At 54.1% G+C, this 19,136-nt stretch overlaps 2 protein-coding genes across 4 annotated transcripts; both read right to left on the bottom strand.

Annotated features, from left to right (window-relative positions):
* Nucleotides 1–287: 287 nt before the first annotated feature.
* On the bottom strand, nt 288–8,098 carry MOV10 (Mov10 RISC complex RNA helicase). 3 transcript variants are annotated; one of them, XM_054087635.1, is made up of 22 exons: nt 7,915–8,098; nt 6,623–6,719; nt 6,374–6,507; nt 6,055–6,293; nt 5,735–5,975; nt 5,020–5,142; nt 4,516–4,669; nt 4,287–4,441; nt 3,979–4,155; nt 3,768–3,915; nt 3,500–3,661; nt 3,312–3,415; nt 3,019–3,116; nt 2,819–2,938; nt 2,633–2,735; nt 2,274–2,397; nt 2,001–2,192; nt 1,802–1,876; nt 1,596–1,721; nt 1,376–1,464; nt 1,089–1,242; nt 288–697 (listed from the first exon to the last, which is right to left on the bottom strand). In XM_054087635.1, exons 1-21 carry the CDS (start codon nt 8,046–8,048, stop codon nt 1,128–1,130), a joined length of 2,910 nt encoding a protein of 969 aa, XP_053943610.1. In that variant the 5' UTR covers nt 8,049–8,098; the 3' UTR covers nt 288–697; nt 1,089–1,127. The 3 variants fall into 3 exon arrangements, with proteins under 3 accessions (XP_053943610.1, XP_053943611.1, XP_053943612.1); XM_054087636.1 differs by having other exon boundaries at nt 1,121–1,242; XM_054087637.1 differs by lacking the exon at nt 288–697 and adding an exon at nt 771–788 and having other exon boundaries at nt 1,121–1,242.
* A 2,140-nt stretch (nt 8,099–10,238) lies between these two features.
* CAPZA1 (capping actin protein of muscle Z-line subunit alpha 1) lies at nt 10,239–19,124 on the bottom strand. Its single transcript, XM_009561752.2, has 10 exons — nt 19,031–19,124; nt 16,264–16,327; nt 15,951–16,002; nt 15,053–15,116; nt 14,006–14,212; nt 13,527–13,606; nt 13,019–13,097; nt 12,495–12,566; nt 11,815–11,877; nt 10,239–11,250 (listed from the first exon to the last, which is right to left on the bottom strand). The coding sequence occupies exons 1-10, from the start codon at nt 19,067–19,069 to the stop codon at nt 11,110–11,112; spliced, it is 861 nt and encodes a 286-aa protein (XP_009560047.1). The 5' UTR covers nt 19,070–19,124; the 3' UTR covers nt 10,239–11,109.
* Nucleotides 19,125–19,136: the final 12 nt, after the last annotated feature.

Below are 19,136 nucleotides of genomic sequence, written 5' to 3'. Positions count from 1 at the left end.
CATCTGGGCTGTCCTTCGAGCCCCTGCGCTCGCCCGCGCTGCTCCTGGCGGCTTGCGCAGCCCCCAGCCCCTCTGGTTTCACCGCCGGAGCAGCATCAGGGCTTATTCCTGGAGTAAAAGCCAGGGAGCAGCAGCTGTGGGAAGGGCTGGATGAGAGCATCCCCAGCCATACGCAGCCCTCGGTGTGATGGGTGCTGGGCTGCAGCGAGCCCGTCGCTGCTCTGGCAGCCCCAGCCCAGGGGACCCGGCATCCACACACTGCTTTTCTCTTAAACATTTATTCCAGGGAAAGCAAATGAATGGTGCCGGCTGTGGGAGCGGGGAGCCCAGGAGCCTGCTGGGGGGGCTCCCCACGCACCTGGGGATGCTGCTCGGAGGCCAGACTCGTGCTTAAATCATTCATCAGACGGTGGGACCGGTCACAGGGAACTGGTCTTCCATGGCTGTCCCAAAAGCTGTTTAAAATGGAGAGGGGTGGTCCCGCTCTGCGAGGAGATGTGGTTCCCCCCAGATCTGTGCTCTGGATGCTGGCAGGACCCCGTTCCCAGTGGGCTCAGCCCCATTCGTACGGGGATGCACAGAGCACTGAGCACCCCAAGACCGAGGAAGAGGATGAGCAGGTGGCTGCTGGTGGCCCAGGGCAGGCTGAGGGTGCTGGAGCTCCACGGGGCTTGTCCTCCTTCCCCAGGTGGGTTTCCTGCAGAGAAACCCCACGCCAGAGTTGCTCCCTGACTCGAGAGGGGACAGGCAGACGGGTGGGAGCCTGTCCTGAACCCTGACATGCTGAGCTGCAGGAATCATAGAATCTCTACGTTAGAGAAGACCTTCAAGGTCAAGTCCAACAGTACCTGTCCACTACTAAACCATCCCTGAGCACCTCATCTCCCTCTCTTTTAACCCTGTCCAGGGATGGGGAATCAACCATCTCCCTGGACAGTCTCTACCAGTGGCTGAGAACCCTTTTGGTGAAGGAATAGTTCCTGATGTCCAATCTGAACCTCGCCTGGTGCAACTTGAGGCCACCCTGCTGAGGAGAAACCTCTCGGCATCCCTCGTGCACACAAACCCACCACACGGCTGCTCCTCACCGAGCTCCCTGGCAGCTCCCAGCGCCGCTCACCATCCTGCTACTCGCTGAGGTGCAGCGCCTGGAGGTTGGCGGTGAGGCCGTCCTCTGCCAGGCTCTCGTCCTCGTAGGGGTAGCCCGTGTAGCCTCCCTGCTCCTGGCAGTACCTGAGGAACCTGTGGGTGCAGAGACAGTGGCGATGGGCAAGAGGTGGCCACAAGACCGTTGCCTGCAGCAGCCTCGCCGCCTCCGTAGCGCTGGGCACGGCCAGGTGCCCGCGAGCATTGTCTGCGAGGGGACCAGGCTCACCTCTGCCAGTGCTGGTCCTTGCTGAGCACAGTTGGGTTCCCCACCACAATCAGCAGAGCTTTGGCCCTGGTGATGGCCACGTTGAACCTCTGAAAAGAGAAGAAAAGTGAGGGTTTTGCCCTGCTTCCCCAGCCTCAGGTGGGTACCGGCACTGAGCACTCGCAGCAGGACACTGAGGGGGAATGGGATGCTGAGGGGTCTGCTCGGGGCAGCATCAGACCTTGGGGTTCTTGAGGAAGCCCAGCCTGAAGTCCTGGTCGAGCTGGAGGTACTCGCTGCAGCTGCGCACGGTGGAGATGAGGATGATGCGCCGCTCCTGGCCCTGGAACTCCTCCACGGACCCCACCTGGGACGTGGAGAGCAGGTGAGGGGCCAGGGAGCACCCGTGGGCTGGTGGGGGTCTCTCCCCTGCACCCAGGGGTGTACCTTCAGCAGGTGGATGTCCGTCAGCGCCCGCAGGATGGGGTCCAGGGAGGTGATGGCTTTCCGGATCTTTTCCACCTGGAGGAAGCACACAGCACTGTCCAGCCACCACGGAGCCATTCTCGTGTGCCAGCCCTGGGGCTGTATGTCCATCCCAGTGCCTCTCCATCCCCATCCTCGTCCCCGGAGCTGTGTCCCATACCTGCTTCCTGTAGGGAGAGATGATGCCAACCTCCTTGGGTGAGACGGTGGGGCAGCCCCCCTTGCCCTGGCTCTGCAGCAGCTTCTTGAGGTAGTGGAGCAGCACCTCGATCTCAGCCGTGTTGAAGAACGAGGGGCTCTTGGCCTCTCTCTGGTCTTCCCCGCAAACCCCATGGAAGATGATGGGGAAGCCCTGGAGGTGGAAAGAGTTGGGTTCTGCTCCACCTGCAGCCTGGAGCTTTGCCCAGGGGCCCCTTCCCTGCTTCCCCCTCACTTTTTTGGGAAGCTCCTCCCAGTCACAGTACAGACTGCGGACATCGAGCTCGTTGCTCTCGCAGGCTTTCAGCTCACTGTCGTAGAAGAGCTCGTTGGGGATCCTGAGGATGGCCTCATGGGACCTGGCAGAGGCAGGACACAGAGTCATGGGATGGATTGGGTTGAAAGTGACCTTAAAGCCCACCCAGTTCCAACCGCTGCCGTAGGCAGAGACCCCTCCTACTGGATCAGGGCGCTCAAAGCCCCAACCCTGATGCAAAAGGTGGGTATCACCCATTGCATCTGCTGGAGCCGGAACCCAGGGTGCACACATTAATCCGGCACCGACCGCAATCGGCAGAGCAGCCTCATCCCCACCTGTAGTTCCAGAGCAGTTTGGTGACAAATTGAGGGTCGTATCCATCGCTCGACTTCTTGTACAGGGGGTTGTGCAGCATCAGCCTCTCCAGCAGCGATGTGCCTGCGCCCAGCGAGACCCTGTGGCTCCCTGCGCCGCTCCTTGGCTCCAGCGCCGGCAGCGCTCCCACCCCTCTCCCCGCTCACCCAAGCCGTGCTCGATGGCCAGCGGCGACCTCAGGACAGGGCCCAGCTGCTGGGGGTCTCCTGCCAGCACCAGTTGCCCCCCGTTGGGGTTGGTTTCCTGGTCCATGGCGCTCAGGAGCCCTGGGCACAGGGGGAGCTCAGTGAGGGGACAGAGTCGGTCTCCAGGCCACGCGGAGATGAAGGTCTCCGAGGCCACTCACCCGCGATGGCAACCACGCTTCTGGGCTCTACCGCCTGGCCGCACTCGTCGATGAAGACGTGGGAGAAAAACCCTGGGGGGAAGTTGGCCGACACCAGCCTGGGGGAGAGGTGGACAAGGCTGCCTTGGCATCCCTGCCCCATCTGGCCAGCCTTCCTCCCCTCCTCCTCCTCCTCCTCCTGCCGATGAGGGGTCCCCCTGCTTCCCCTTCTCCTCCCTGCTGCACCCCTGACCCCGACACAGCCCCTGGGTCCACCCGCTGTGGGCAGCGGGGACAATCTCAGGTGCTCCCACCTTCCTGCTGTCACCAGCGTGGTGATGATGATCCGATAGCACCCCAGGTACTTCTTGCTGGGGTACACGTAGCAGCTCTGCCTGTCGTCCCAGTTGCAGCAGGGCTGAAAAAGAGGTGCTCGGTGAGATCCTGGCATCACCGGGGTCACCAGCCCCGCTGTGCCATGTGACGGCGGGCAGGGACGTACCCTGATGTCGGCAGGCACATCGTTATAGTTCCTGGAGGTGGCGATGAGCCTGTAGATGTACCGGGGGGGGAAGTCCTTGAGGAGGCGCTGGCACAGCAGGTCCGCGGCGCTGTTAGAAGGGGCGCACGCCAAGATCCGGGCGTCCTTGAAGCACGTCCAGACCTACGGGCAAGGAAAGAGCAATGGCGCTGAGCCCCATCCATCCATCCATCCATGGGTCAGGATGGGCAGCGGTGCGCGGGGTTGGATCTGGGTGCTGGCTGCTCACCTGCTTGATGGCCTCCACCAGCGTGACGGTCTTGCCGGTGCCAGGGGGGCCGAAGATGAGATATGGGGCTGGCCTGGACATCCCTGTCACGATGTGTGTCACGGCCCTGCACTGCTCCTCGTTCGCCAGCAGCTTGCGGTCGAACCACCTGCGGGAGCAGAGGCTGAGCGTGCCAGTCCCCATCCTCACCCATCCCATCCCCTCCACTCACCGGGGCTGGAAGGTGCCCGTGAAGAGGGACCTTTGGCAGGAGCCGGAGGGAAAGAGGATGCTGGACAAGCCGTGCTGCATGGCCAGCGCTGCAGCCCGGTGCTGCACCTGCAGCGGCAGCCGGCTGAAGGTGAAGGTCACGTCGAACCGCAGGTTGTTCACAAACCTCTTTAGCAGCCTGGGAAGGAGCGGTGGGAGCAGGGCACGGGGATGTTCCCCTCATCCCATCCAGCCCATACCCAGTCTTGGGTGCATCCGAGCGGGGCCGCTGTGGCCCTACCAGCCCGGCCGGGGCTGGACACCACTCACTTGGAGGAGAAGCCCAGCCTGACCTTCTCGCACTCCACGCTGTGCACGTAGCCCTTGAATTGGACGAGCGGGGAGCGGTCCCGCTCGCTGCTCAGGTGGACGAAGAGGTGGTCCCCCTTCAGCACGGACGGGCGGTTCTCGGCCACACCAGGGACCTGTGCCGAACCACCCGTGTGACAGTGGGTGCCCGGGGAGCCCCACTCCCATCCCCTCGGCTCCTCCTACGCACATCAAGGACCAGCAGCTCCTTGTCCTGCACCATGGCCACATCCTGCATGTCATAGCGCCGGATGTCCACCTCCATCTGGATCTCCTCCAGGTGAAGCAGCAGCTGGAACTTCTGCTGGTAGTTCTCTGCCTGCAGAGGAGCCTCCAGCAGCGACCTGCAGGCAGCAGAGATATCGCTGTGGCCCAGTGACACCTTGGCCAAGGGGCAACGGGTGGGAGGTGCAGGGCCAAGCACCCATCCTGCAGCACTCATAGAATCATTAAGGTTGGAAAAGATCTCTAAGATCATCAATTCCAACACCAGCCCAACCCCACCGTGCTGACTAAACCACGTCCCCAAGTGCCACGGCCACATGGTTCCTGGACCCCTCCAGGGATGGAGACCACATCTGTGCCCTGAGCAGCCTCTGCCAGGGCTTCCCAACTCTGTTAGTAAAGGAATTGTTCTCAATATCCAATCCAAACCTCCCCTCGTGCAGCTTGAGGCCAAAACTTGAGGACTCACCGCATGGCAGACCAGTTGGAGCTGGCACTGGTGTTCGGTCCAAGCAGGATTGTGTCCTTGAGGCTCTTTGGGTACTGGTAGGTGCCCAGCGGGATTTCCCTCTCCAATTCATCTTTCTGGTATCTGGGTGGAGGCGACAGTGGTGCCGCAGGGCTGGGCTCCCCTCAGGCTGTGCCCACCCACAGCCCTGGCAAGCAGGGTGTCCTCAGCCCTGCTGTCACCAGCTGTCACACGGGGATCATAGAACCATGGCATGGTTTGGGTTGGAAGGGACCTCAAAGCCCATCCATTTCCACCCCTGCCATGGGCAGGGACACATCCCACTGGATCAGGGGCTCCAAACCCCATCCAACCTGGCCTGGAACCCCTCCAGGGATGGGGCAGCACCACTGCTCTGGGCAACCTGGGCCAGGGCCTCCCCACCCTCACAGCAAAACATTTCTGCCCAAGATCTCATCTCAATCTCCCCTCTTCCAGCTCAAAACCATTCCCTCATCCCATCCCTGTGCTCCCTGATCAAGAGCCCCTCCCCAGCTCTCCTGGAGCCCTTTTCCATACTGGAAGCTCCTCTAAGGTCTCCCCAGAACCCTTTCTCCTGATGAAGCTCAGTCCCGGAGCACCACACAGCCGTGTCCCAAGGAGCTGAGCCTCGCCCCAGCCGGAGCACAGCCAGGACCCCCCGTGCAGGATGGCAGCCGGTGACCCCACCACCCACCTGTCGGGGAGGACACCATCCTCGGTGACGACGGTGATGGGGCGCTGGAGGCTGGCCTGGTACGGCTGGAAAGGCGCCGAGGGCCCCAGCTCCTTGGCCAGCTGGCTCTCGGCGACGGCAGCCACGCAGCGCCCGATGCTGAAGGTCTCGTTTGGCTCCTTGGTGAACTCAAAGATCACCGTGGTGGGGAAGTACCCATTGCAGGTGGCCAGGCAGCGCACCTGGACGGGGTAGGTGCCACCTGCGGGGCAGAGAGGAGAGAAACGGGTCCCGCATCCCACCCCGCAGGGCAGGGAACGGGGCCGGGGCTGCGGCCGTACCTGGGTGCAGCAGCAGGGACTGACCCTGCGTCGCCCCTTGATCGTCGGTGAAGGAGAGCTCCCGCGACCGCCGGCACGGCCGACACCGCCGCAGCATCACCGCCTCCGCCCCGTGGTTCTGCACCCGCATGGTGACCGTCGTGGGCTCGCCGGGCACCACCGGGATGCGGATGTAGCCATCGCCCTGGTCGTATTCCGAGACAATCTCCACCCCGTGCTTCCCACGGATGAACTCAGCCCTGCGAGAAGGGAGGGTCAGGGTCCTCCAGCCGCCGTGGGGTCCCCAGCGTCGGCATAAGCAACGCACTGCCGGTTATACCACTTCTTGGCACGGCTCTGGGGCGCCTGTGGAGCGGAGCTGGGCTGCTGGCCTGAGGCAGACGTGGACACCGACACCTTTGCGTTCGCGTGGCTTCTCCGGTACTGGTCTGCCACCACCATGCGCCTCTTCTCCTGCGAGGAGCAGCCAGCGTCAACGCGGCCATGGGGTCTTGTTGGGGGCAGAGGCTCTTGCCAAACCAGTCGCAGTGGGAGGCACTGTGCTGCCCCTGCCTGAGGCGCCCCTCACCTTCTTGAAGTGCACCACCTCCCCGTGCACCTGGGCCTGGTGGGAAACCTTCAGCGCGTACAGGATGGTGGAGAAGCTGGGCATCTTTTCATCAGTCCTGCACAGACCAGAGAGAGGGGTTTCTGCGTGAAAGAGCACGACTGAGCTGCCGGGGACACAGGCAGTGGAGAGGAGGTGAGCGGGAGGGCAGGGGGAAGCAGGGCACTGGGGTGAGGGGCGCTCAGGGACCCCTCTCTGCACTGGGAGAGGGGGCACTGGGGCTTTATGCTGGTCCTTTGCAAATCCTGCATCCTTACGGGATGCTCCAGCAACTCCATGGCTATTCCAGCTGTGTCATGGCCATTCCAGCTGTGCTGCACATCGCTGTCAGGCCGTGCAGTCCCTGTCCCTGCCAGGACACGGGCAGCAGCGGGGCAGGAACACGTCCCTGTCCCCAGATCCTTCAGGGGCTGAGCTGGTGCAGGTGAAGTCTCCTCCAAGGCACGGCTGCAGCGCTTCCAGCAGCGATGCCTCCCCAGGCACCTCCTCCCACGCCCCGGATTGCATCCTGCAGCCCCACGGCAGGCTGAACCCCGGCTCTGCTAATCATTGACAGAGGTGACACTGCACAGGGAACAGTGTGACCGGTGTCAGCAGGGTGAGGCAGGGAGTGTGGCGAGAAGCGAGTGCCCAAATCCTTCAGCCAGGGAACATCCCAGTAGGGCTCTGGGATATGGGGAGCTTGGGGGGACACAGGGCTGGTGCTTAGAGAGGCACCTCTGCTGCTCGCTGCATCCACAGCGCAGTGGGACTCGGGCTGCCCCAGCGATGCCACCCTGTGTTCTTTGTGCCTGGAGAGAACAGAGTCCTGGTGTCTCTGAGCTGCTTGGAAAGCACCCGCTGCCCATCCCACCCTGACAGGGGATGGAAAGGAGCCCCTGCAGACCGTCTGATCCCCTGCACTGCCCTCACACCCAGCTTCTGGCTGGAGCTGCCTTGGGAGCCCAGGTGAAGCCCCAGTGATGCTGGGGACCAGTGATGCCGGCTAGCGGAATGGGCGATGCTGGCCAGGGATCTGCAATTTTGGCTGGAGATGAGCGATGCCGGCCAGGGATGAGCAATGCTGTCCAGGAGAATGGGTGATGCTAGCCAGGGACCCGCAATTCTGGCCAGGGAAACGGGGGATGATGGCCAGGGGAGCAGGTGATGCTGGCTAGGGAAAAGGGGATGCTGGCCAGGGAAAGGAGAGATGCTGGCCAGGGAAAAGAGGGATGCCAGCCCAGGTGTGGCGGCGTGGGGGTCCCCGCTCTCACCTGCTGCGGAACTCGTGGCTGTAGATGCCCCGCAGCGCATCCCGCCGGCTCTCCTGCTCCCGGCCCGTGTCCCGCAGGAACTGCACAAACTCATTCCCGCGGCGCTGGGACTCTGCCAGGCTGAGCCGTGGCATAACGACCGAGGACGAGCGGAGTCGAGCTGGGCTGCTCCCGCAGAGGGAAACGAAAGCGAAAGGGGCCGAGCGGGGCGGCTCCTCCTCTTGTCCCGCAGCAGCGCCCGGGGACCGGGACAAGAGGGGGGCATCCCCCCTAGAAGTGACACACCCCCCGCAGAAGGGGTGCATCCCCCCTAAAAGCTCCACATCCCCCCCTAGAAGGGGGCTATCCCCCCTAAAAGCCCCACATCCCCACCTAGAAGGGGTGTATCCCCCCTAAAAGTGCTGCACCCCTCCCAGAAGGGCTGCATACCCCCTAAAAGTGCCACATGCCCTCCTAGAAGGGGTGCATCCCTCCTTAGCAGTGCTGCATCCACCCCAAAAAGTGCTGCAGCTGCCCCCAAATGTGCCACATCTCCCCCAGCAATGCCAAACGGTGCCCAAATAGGGGCTGCAGGGCCGAGGGGGGCTGAGCTTGGGAGGGCAGGGGGTATGGAAGAGCTGCCGTCCCTGGGCTGCAGCCCCGGAGCTGCTTTCAGGGCGGGAGATGCCCAGGTGTGCTGCATCCCGTGCTGAGGAGCAAGAGCTCTCATGCTGCTCTGTAAATAGGGCAGCAACAGGAGGAGCTGGTTTCTGCGTTTGCTTCTGATTTCTTGAGCTCTCGCCCTCCAGCCTCTCTAGTGAGAACACTGATCCCTGATTGGCTTCTGTAAAACGGCTCCAGACCCTGGCACTGCTCGTGGAGCAGCCTGGGTGCTGCTTTTCCACATTCCAAGGCTGTTGGGGTAAGTTTGCCACTGTCTCCACACTCCGCTTGGGTGGCTTTTTCTCTGCCCTCAGCATTGCTGGTGGCCCGCTGCAGTCTGGAGGTGGCTGGTGGGTGGTAATGGGCTCCACGCAGGCAGCGGGAGGGCTCGGAGTGGGAGCCTTGCCTTTGGAGTTCCTGCTTGGAAGTCTTTCTGCTATGTGTTCCAGCTAGAACTCTGGAGCTTTAAGCTTTGACCTTGCAAAGAGATAAGAGAGCGCTTTCTGTAGGGGGCACTGGGCTGGTGTTGCCTTCCCTGGCTCAGCCAAGCTCGGTGCCTGTGCGCTGTGATTCATCTGGGGTCAGGCTTTGATTTTTGTATGCTTGAAGAGAGCCAGCTGCAGTCTCTGCTGCGACCTCTGCTTTCCAGTGACCAATATCCATGGCTTTAAGGATCAGAAACCCTCTGGACGTGTGTCACGGCTTGGCTAGTCACTTGCTGAGTGCCCTAGTGGTGGTGAGTCACACCAAGAGCTGCTTTTCCAAAGCAGAGAGGAGCTGGGAAAGGGCTGCGATTAGGATAGAGAAGGCTGATGGGGGAGAAGGGTGATGAGGCAGGGAAAGAGTCAGCCCGATGGATGATATCTGAGGATTTGGAGAAGGACAAAGAGATACAAATAGTCTTAAGGCTGGAACAAGCAGCGGTAAACTACTAACTAACCCGGAGCAGGGAAAGACTAGCCTTGAGACAGATAAAAGCTTTGTTGTGTGCACAGCCTTATCACAGCCCCGCTTCAGCTCCGCATTCCTGGAATTGCTGCTGTGCTTGTCTGGATGGGACCATGGCCACAGACCACAGAGCCTCAAGTGCTTGTCCACACAACCTTTCATCTCCTCCGGGTGCTGTGGGTGGGCAGGAAACCCCTTCCACAAACACCCGCTGGCAGCGGCACTGTCCTTGAGCCACTCCGCACAGCACCGCTTTGGCCAAGGCATCCAGCGGCTTCACCAGCAGTAGGACACAGAGGATAAGTGGAATAACCTTGTCCACTGTTTTCCCCAGGGTGAAGCAGTTGAGGAAATAGCCTTAAATTACGCCAGGGGAGATTTAGATTAGATATTAGGAAATATTAGTTCACTGTAGTCCCCCAACCCTGTCCCTCCTGTAGGGAAACACAGCAAGATGCCAGTCAGAACCTGCACGGAGGCCTGGCAATAACCAAGCACAAAGCACAGGGAGTTCACCAAAAGGGTTTCACTTTGTAGTGAATCCAAGATCAGACATAGAAAGACACATGTGTGCCTCTTCAACTCCCTCCAGAGAAGCTGGTAGGACTGCTAGATTTGATTTTACAGAGGAAAAAGTAACGCAGAGCAGGAATTTAGACAGCAATGTGATTAATTCCAAATTCACCTTAGAGTATGACCAGAAACTAGCCACAACTGAGACAGAACGGAAAGGGTTTCTCTCACTTTGGTGCAAGTTTATTTGTTTTGTACACTATCCACCCATACACCTGTGAGACAAACGCTATGAACCTGCCACAAAGCATTTGAAGCACAACATACCTATTATCCTGGAGACATCTGCATTTTTAAACACCACTTGGCCTACGCTGATCCGCAGGGATGCAATGCAGGCACTTGTGGTTCTGTAAGAACACAGATGTCCAATAACCGTATGTACACCAGGAAAGGGAGAGGAAAAACGTTCTCTTTTAGGGGACATGGCTCAAATCTTCAGATCTAAACAAAGTTCTGTCCCTGGAAAAGCTGGCTGTGTAGGGATTTCTGGGAAGGATCTTGTAAACTCATTTAAGTCATTTCATATAGCTAAACCTAAGCCTGTGGGCTTTTTGCTTTGTGGAGGTCAGCAATGAGGATGCATGAGGACGGTCTCTTGCATTTACTACACCTCAGAGCACAGCGCCTTGAGCTCTTGGCAGACTGGACAAACTCACTGGCGTACCTGAAGCACTGTATACGGGTGAGGGGAACGCTCTGTACCCGCAGCTGTATCGATAATAGGGCTTTTCCAGCTAGGAAGTTTTCCAGCCAGGACAGCCAGTGATGGAAAACAGCCTTCTGAACCATAAGTGTGGCTTAATTAAAATGATCTATCAGTAAACGCAGTCACAACAGGGAGTTTATGCAGCAGGAAACACAAAACACAAAGACAATGCTATTTGTTCCACAGTTCTCTCTCAGGCTAGAAAACCTGTTAGCTTCGAAAGCCCTAGGAAAACGCTGCTCTGGTTTAGAAACCATTGACTTGGCATAGGACCACATTTGTTTTTTGCACACAAACACCTGGTATATCGCCTTCTTTCTGCATTAGACGTTCTGCATTTCTTTGCCGATCTTGTAGCTGAGGATTTTGTTCCAGTCGATCTTGGTGCGGGTGACGGGGAGCTGCCGGCGCAAGGCTTTGAAGGTGGTGTCCGACATAGTCTGGTAGTTTTCACTGATCGCTGTCTGCAAGGGCAAGGAGACGGTTACAGCAGCAACAGGATACTCTGCCAAAGCACGAGTTGCTGTTAAAGCCACAAAACCCTTTCTACAAGGCGAAGGGGCACTAGTAACTAAATTAATAATGCAGTCACCAGTATGTGTGCAAGGAAACGGTTTCTATTAGTGACCACAGCAATGTCTCCCTCAGTGTTTCCAACACTTCTCGGTCTGGAGTTTCCTTGCACACAGGCTGGGACAATGTAAAAAGCTGTCACACACATTTCGTCTTCAGTGTTTTCAGCTGTCACAGAGTAAAACATTTAGACTCACCCACTCCCTTTCCATGCTTGTTCCAGGCATCAATTGTAACCCTTTAAAATAACTATACAGCAAATCTGATTATTAGTTACATGTAGCTTCACAACTGTATTCTTTAAACAAATACTACGGCCCTCTTCTAAGTAATTCTTACGGTCCATTGGGAAGGCTTGCTCAGAAACAGAATTAGAAGTCAGTTTTCCATGTTTCCATTAACTGTAAATGGATACTGACACGATTCCATTGTACTTATTTAACAACTGATCTTACCTGGTACTCGTTTTCTGCATTTTCTATTATCTTTATGAATTCCTTAGCTGTCTGGACATCGCTCTACAAAGAAGAAAAAAAAAAAAACAACTCTATATCCTTAAGAGCAACTTACAACAGCTACCCAATAGATTTCTTCTCAAACAAAAGGCTGAGCACAGATGAAGTGAATAACATCAGCAACGCCTTTGTAGCTGTGTCCTTCTCACTATGGATGCCTCAGTAAGGTTCAGGATAGCGGTCTGTGTTGGCAGAGCAGGTGCTCCAAACTGAACCAGGCTGCACCCTAGCGAGGAAAAGCAAAACAGCCTTTCAAGGCGCAGATGAGAGTTTTGTGGCTGTTGCTCCCTCTGCTGTACTACTGGACTTTGTATTTTCCCCCTGCTCACCGCCCTTCCTGTTCGTCCCCCTTGTGTGCAGACAGAAAGCGTGTTCTGCACTATTCAGCTCCCAAGATAAGCTTTTCAATAGCTCCTGTACTTTAGCAACCGTTTAACTTTAAGCAACTGAGAATCTGAGGTTTCCCATGTAACTCTGAATGCTACAACTTCACTGATGAGTTGCCCTAAAATTCATTACTTTAAAGTCAGGAGAATGTAGTCGTAGAAGTGTGTCCTTCATTATATGCTCAGGAAATCAAATAGCTGGTTTCCCATAAAAACCTCTTTTAGCATACTTACTGAAACCTGTATGGAGTCCTGGATGTCTTTATGACTAACAAGCTGGACATTGCCATCTTCATAATAATGAACCTAAGAGAGACAAAGAGCAGATTGTCATTAACACGCGTTTGACAATTCCTGGAGCCCCCAAATGCTACTGGAATGGCACAACAGTGCCGGTCTCCTCTGCTTATGTGGAGACTAAAAGTAGGATGGATTTTCTAAAAGGTTTAATTCTTTGTCAAGACTGTTTGAGATTATGTAAGTGTAGTAAATGCCTAGAATTGAGATATGAGCCATTATAAACGAATTCACAGTGTAGGTTTTAGCCCTATCCAGGTAATGCTGTACAATCAGTCACAGGCTGGACTGTGGCTGAACCACCAGTTTTAAGAGTTAATTTCTTGCATTGTATAGTTTAATATCATCTGACTTTGAAGGGGATCTCAGCTGGATTCCAGCGTGTCATTCTGAGCTGGATGCGTTAGTGTATGAGAAATGCAACGCAGCTTTTCCTCGTACGGCCAGAAAAAGGAACTCGCCTGGATCTTGAGCACTGCAGCCACTTGAGCTGTCGGTGGTGTGATGGTGAACTTCCACTCTGATCTCCAGCGACCATTCCTAAAAACAATCAAATCACGAACACTGCATTTCCAAAAAGCTCCAACCACAAAAAGAACCAAGTTAACAAGAGTGGGGTGTTTCTGCTGTTGTCTTATGGCCAAGACTATAGTGTCTTTCATGGCACTGGATTGAATTCCTGAGGCGCAGCTGGATACAATGCAGTTCAGCAGGTGTAGCTGTGCTCTGGAATATGTACAGGGGGATCTATCTAACTCTGCTCATGCCCTTCCCTCTGGATAGGTTACTAAGCCCACCAAAGGCTTTAGCGGAAACGCCACAGGGGCTGCAAAGAAAGCAGAACAAGGAGCATAACTTCTTGGGAAGGCTAAGACTGTTTGATCTCCAGAACATGCCAGAAGACACAGAGGATGGGTTGGTTTGAGGACGAGTAAAGGAAGAAAATACACTTCATTGAAATAGCCTTACCAGAAGTTTTTGGGTTGGAACTGGTGGCTCTCGATGCAGGCAATAATTGTCTGCTGCCCATCTATAGATTTACCATAAACCTGTGTTTAGAAAAAGAGTTAGAAAGGCCCAGAGTTGAGGAAAACTATTCCTAATCTCTGTTCTTGGCAGCGCTGTGGGGGCTTGCTATTGTGGTATCTCACTGGGAACATGCAATTACCCTGTCCCAAGCCTTCCCTTGCACACATAACGCCCTTTTTATTGCCTGCAAGCGTTAAGGCGCTTGGCAGTTGTGGCTATGACAAACAAGGTTTAACACGTCTTTACCACTGTGTGCATTCCAAAGTCTCTGCACTCTCTTTGGAACTTGTTATTCCAAAGTTAGCAAAACCGCTAGTGAGGATGGAGAACTGGAACAGCACTGCCTGGCACGAAGTCCACCCACGGTGCCAACTAACGTAGAGCAAGGAACGGTCAGTGAAAGGAGACAGATACTCAACAGTACAGAAGCCGTTGGGGTAATGGTCTTTCACGTAAGCTCTCAGTGCACTGTCACAGGCATCTCTCCACTGCTTTAATGCTGGTTCTGTCTCCTCGGGCTGGGGGTCACTTGCTTCTTTCCTTAAATGGTCAAACTTAAAGGAAAGTTTGTTTCTTGGGTCAAAAAATCTGCCGTTGCCCAGATCGCCATGTTCTGTGATTAAGACCTGTAAAAGAAGTTGTTGAAACTAAGACACGCTTATGCTGCTGTTAATGTGTTGTTTTGCACTTTCCCCTGACTATCAGCATAGATATCAATGTTTCAAGAGATTCTGTCATTGAGCTGTAACATCACATAAAGAACAGGGATATTCAGTAATAATTTCACCTACGGGTGGTTGCAGTGAGGCCGAGTGCTGAAATTTCCTGTTAGTAAAGCTGCTTCTATGGGCAGCCTTCCTAAAAGCATCTGCCTCCCACGTCTGGGACAGCAGAAAAGCAGCTCAGTGCTTGGCTCTGAGTACAAAACAGACCAGGGCAGTGTTCTGTCTCTGTAGGACTGGCTGCTTGCTGTCAAAAAACTCCCGTTGTTCTGCTGTCACAGACTGCATAGCATTAGATTGGTACAGCCATTGATACAAGGTGATTTTAGAGTAACTGGGAATGGATTAAAAACGCAGAAGACGGGAGAAAAAAAAAGTACTATTAAGAATCCACTACTGATTGTCACTAGGAATTGAAAGCAGGCACCAGCCTAAGGAGTTGTAGGTGAGCTTTAAATAAACAGGAATCTTTAATCATCGTTTCTTCAAGCAGAAACCAGCATGGAGCTTCACTTAGGGAACCATGAATTAGAGTTACTAGGCAGCATCAGACAAGGCTTTAAGAGAACATTTCACAACTACATTGCTTCTAGAAGAGCAAGAGCTTGGTGTGGGGGGAAGGAGGAGAGGCAATAACTTGTGAGTGGAATGAAACTAGTCGAGATCTTGAAGAAACCACACATTTATTGTTTTGTTGGCACAGTATGGTGATACAAACCCCAGGTATGAAAAGATTCCTCCTACCTGATCGTCGTATCCTTCTATCTTCACCGGAGTGAACTGATCCATGTTATACTGTGCAAATGCGCTGGGAAGAATTAAAACGGGAAGTTTAGCTGTGCATGCGCATTTATTTTCACTCAAGAGTAACAATATGGTATGATCTTTATTATAGAAAACTTCAACTTGGCAAGAAACGCCCATGAGCGCTCCTAAAGGATTTTCCAATATTTTTTATTGACAATAGCTATAAAACTCCAGGTCTAAAGTCAGGTTTATTTAGTGATGACCAAGAGAGTACAGAGTTCAAAATCAGAGCAGCAGGCAGCCTGGGGGAACAGGAGCAAGTCTGGGCAGAACAGGAACACCTCAGCTACAATTTAGACGGCAACAAGGATAGACAAATGAGTAGACTAATATTTACAACAATTATCTTGTGTAAAGGCCTGCTGACGGATGCGTCACCTAGCTTGAAATAAAATCTTAACATCAAAAAGCTGGTAGGCATAATTCTTAACCACCTTCTGATGGGCCTGGGCAAGTAAACAAGGTATTTTGAACGCTCTTTTTGAGGTCAGTTCTTGTTCTAAGTTTTGGCTAAGGATTACTCAGTACTTTGGGCTTCACTTGCTTCAACAAGATCAGATGTTCCTGCTGCTGCAGAGCTAAACTTTGTGGCACAGTGCCTTCCTGTCAGTGTTACGTGTACTCTACGGCAAAAATTCCAGTTTAGGGCTTTTAAAGAGTGTTTTCTCACCACTGAACCTGTGCCTTTCGTTATGTGTTTTGTTGGGGGCATAAGAAATGACAGAAGATTGTCCCAATACAACAAATTGGTTGCTTTATCACAGAATGATGGGTTTAAGAAAGCACAGGGACCTCTGATGCTAATTCGCCTGGTGTTTGAAATAAGAGTACTCACTGTGCAGCCCCTTCCCTGAGAAGATTGTCGTTGTTAAGCAATAACCGGACATCTGGAGGAGAGAGAGTTTGAGGAGGTTATTGGATTGTTTGATCAAATGCTTCTCTTTGTACAGTTGAAAATGAAATGCATAAACGCAAACACTGAAATGATTAAATGACTTCTTAATGCACATGCAGCGATGGAATGACAACATGCTTTTCCCTCAATGTTTCTTAAGCTGAAAAACTGTTTATTGTGACACATCCTGAGACTCCTACAACGGACTAAATGCAAAAGAACCACCACCGATCAGTTTTCCTTGTTTCCTCACCATTGAACACTTCGTTGAATTCTCCGGGAGGTGCATGAGTGATGAATTTCGCAGCTATACGCACCTACAAGGAAGGAGAAGAACAATTAAAGGCAAAAGATTATTTACTGAGTTCAGACATACTGCAACCTATGCTGAAGCAATTCACCAGAAAAAAACAACTCTAACAGTGACGGGAAGTGCCAGAATTCGGGAGAAACCCAGGCATGTGTTGTCAAAATGGAAAGAATCTCACATAAGCAGATCTTTTTCATGCAGCCAAGCAGAAGAACTGCAGATGTGCTTGGGGAGAAGGGCAAACTTCACATGGGCATCTGTAAAAACGTGATTATTATCCCGCCTCCTACCAACCTTTCTAAAGAATATGAATGCTGGGCAGCTGCTCTTACTGGGATCGTTCCTAAGCAATGTTTCTTCCTGATCTTTCGTAGGAACTGGAAACCCAGTGCCCAGGTATATAGAGAATAAGAAGTCAGCCAGTAAAAGCGACACTGTAACTAGATGGTGACCTGCAGCACAACCACCCAGCTAAGGTGGGTCTGACAGATACCGCAAGGTTCTGATTCCCTGTGATGCAACTTATTTGTTGTAGAAAGAGATGCCACTACCCCCCCAGCAAGCCATGTGTGAAGGAGGAGGAGCTGATCCCTGCAGGGGATTGCAGCAGCCAGTGGGGTTTTTTTGCCTTAATCCTCTTCTACATCTGTCCTGGTTCCTTCTAACCCTGACCTGCACGCACTGCCCACACCATTCTGCGGTGTTACCCTTCTTATCTTCCTGTGGCATCGTCTTGGAAACTGTGGACCAGAACACGAACTCCAGGAGTGCTGGGAATTCCAGCATGTAGAACTGCAAGTGATACAATAACTGAAAAGGCCAGCTGTAAGGCAAATACCCTAGCATCTGCAGACTTTGAAGCTGGAAAAGCAAACCCCATTCTCTTCTAAAACACAGGCTTTTCACTGGCTTTTGGATCATCAAAAGATCCTTGTGGGAAAAAAATGAAAGTAACGGGAGGGATTTTCACAGTCCTCCACTTGGAAGTATGAACAAAACTAAGTCGACTCTGTCTTTCAATCAAATGTCACCACCAGCCATAATGAAAGCGCCGAGAGTGGAAAGCGTTCACTTTTACGAAGAATCCCTGCGATGAAAAAGTGTTTCAGTCGAATGCTGAAATCAGGAGTGGAGTGCAGCAAACAGGCTGTGGTGTAATTAATTCTAGATGTCACACATTCTGAATTTCTGCTGGTTTTCAAAGCCGATTGGTTTTGGCAGTGTCAGCACAGGGGCAGGATGTTCGTTAGCCAAGGCAGGGAAGTCATGCTCTCTGCAGGCTCGCCTACTTCCTGGCCATCCCCGCCGGTGCAGGTAGCTCACAGCGCGCCAGCAGCAAGAACTTCCCTTTCTGAAAAGGGGAAGGTGGCTCTGGGGAAACTGTGCAACCCTCGGCTGACAAAACAGCAGCTGAACGAACTTGAGTACAAACAGGGTACCCTACAGAGGACCTGAAACTAAAACTTATCTCAAACATGCCTACAGAGGAAAGAAGTGAGGTCTAGGGTGTGAAATGAATTTTGGTACTCTATTGATTTTTTTTAATTTCTTCACTTTATTCTAAAGCTCTGGTCAGACTTAAAAAGGAAAGAGAAAAGCTCCAGACCTGTCTGAATGTTTACAGAAATGAGATTACAGTAAATCCTGGCTACATGCTTCTCAGATCCTCATTGAGGAGCCTTTTCTACCCGTGCTGGGCACTGAGCTACTTTAAATTGAATCCAGGCTGGCTGAGCCAGGACATGAAGCAGAACGTAGGCTCTGATGTCAAGCAAAATCCCATCTACTCTGCTAACAAAGTACTTGGGCACATGTAGCTCTGTAGAGCCTCTCCCTGAAGGACAAGTCTTCCCCGTGTGCACTCTGAAAGAACTGCAGATTTCAGGGGAAAACAGCAGAAGAAGGAAAACAAACATCTAGTGACCCTCAGGCTGTGAGACAAGGAGATTGAGAGCAGCCCTGCAGAGAAGGACTTGGGTGCTGCGGATGAGAAGCTTGACATGAGCTGTCAATGTGTGCTCGCAATCCAGAAACCACCCGTGTCCTGGGCTGCATCCAGAGCAGTGTGGCCAGCAGGGCGAGGGACAGGATTCTGCCCCTCTGCTCTCGTGAGACCCCAGCTCATGTCCTGTGTCCCGTTGTGGAATCCCCAACATAAGAAAGAAATGGAACTGTTGGAACAGATCCAGAGGAGACCATGCAGGTGACGTGAGGGCTGGAGGCCCTCTGCTATGAGGACAGGCTGAGAGGGTTGGGGTTGTTCAGTCTGCAGAAGAGAAGGCTGTAGGGAGACCACAGAACAGCTTCTAGTCTGGAAAGGGGCTCCAGGAAAGCTGGGGAGGGGCTCTTGATCAGAGAGAGGACGAAGGGAACGGTTTTCAGCTGGGAGAGGGGAGATTGAGATGAGATCTTAGGGAAAAATGTTTTGCAGTAAGGGTGGGGAGGCCTTGGCCCAGGGTGCCCAGAGCAGTGGTGGCTGCCCCATCCCTGGAGGGGTTCCAGGCCAGGTTGGATGATGCCTGGAGCCCCTGAGCCAGTGGGAGGTGTCCCTGCCCATGGCAGGGGTGCGACTGGACGGGCTTTGAGGGCCCTTTCAACCAAAACCATTCCGTCATTCCACGATCCGGCCCGGCCCGGGGTACCCTCCCCGCGCCTCTCTCCCCCCCGGGAGGGTGATAAAGGCGATAAAGCCCCGCGGCCCCGTCTCTACCTTCTCCTCATCCGACACCCTCTCCTCGAAATCCGCCATCTTGGCAGCGCTGGGCCCGGCCCGGCCCCGCGCGGGGGATGCCGGGAGCCCCGGAAGCGCCCAAAGG

The sequence above is a fragment of the Cuculus canorus genome, chromosome 24 (genome assembly GCF_017976375.1).
Source record: "Cuculus canorus isolate bCucCan1 chromosome 24, bCucCan1.pri, whole genome shotgun sequence".
NCBI lineage: Eukaryota > Metazoa > Chordata > Aves > Cuculiformes > Cuculidae > Cuculus > Cuculus canorus.
This window is presented reverse-complemented; position numbering and strand designations above follow the sequence as displayed.

Coding starts and splice junctions, on each gene's coding strand:
- MOV10 (XM_054087635.1), bottom strand. CDS start 8,048: ATGCCACGGCTCAGCCTGGCAGAGTCCCAGCGCCGCGGGAATGAGTTT. Junction 4,442..4,515: donor AGGAGCTGCTGGTCCTTGAT/GTGCGTAGGAGG, acceptor GGTTCGGCACAG/GTCCCTGGTGTGGCCGAGAA. Junction 2,193..2,273: donor GGGAGGAGCTTCCCAAAAAA/GTGAGGGGGAAG, acceptor TTCCACCTCCAG/GGCTTCCCCATCATCTTCCA.
- CAPZA1 (XM_009561752.2), bottom strand. CDS start 19,069: ATGGCGGATTTCGAGGAGAGGGTGTCGGATGAGGAGAAG. Junction 15,117..15,950: donor CTCAGGGAAGGGGCTGCACA/GTGAGTACTCTT, acceptor AATTCTTCCCAG/CGCATTTGCACAGTATAACA. Junction 11,251..11,814: donor ATGCAGAAAACGAGTACCAG/GTAAGATCAGTT, acceptor TTGCCCTTGCAG/ACAGCGATCAGTGAAAACTA.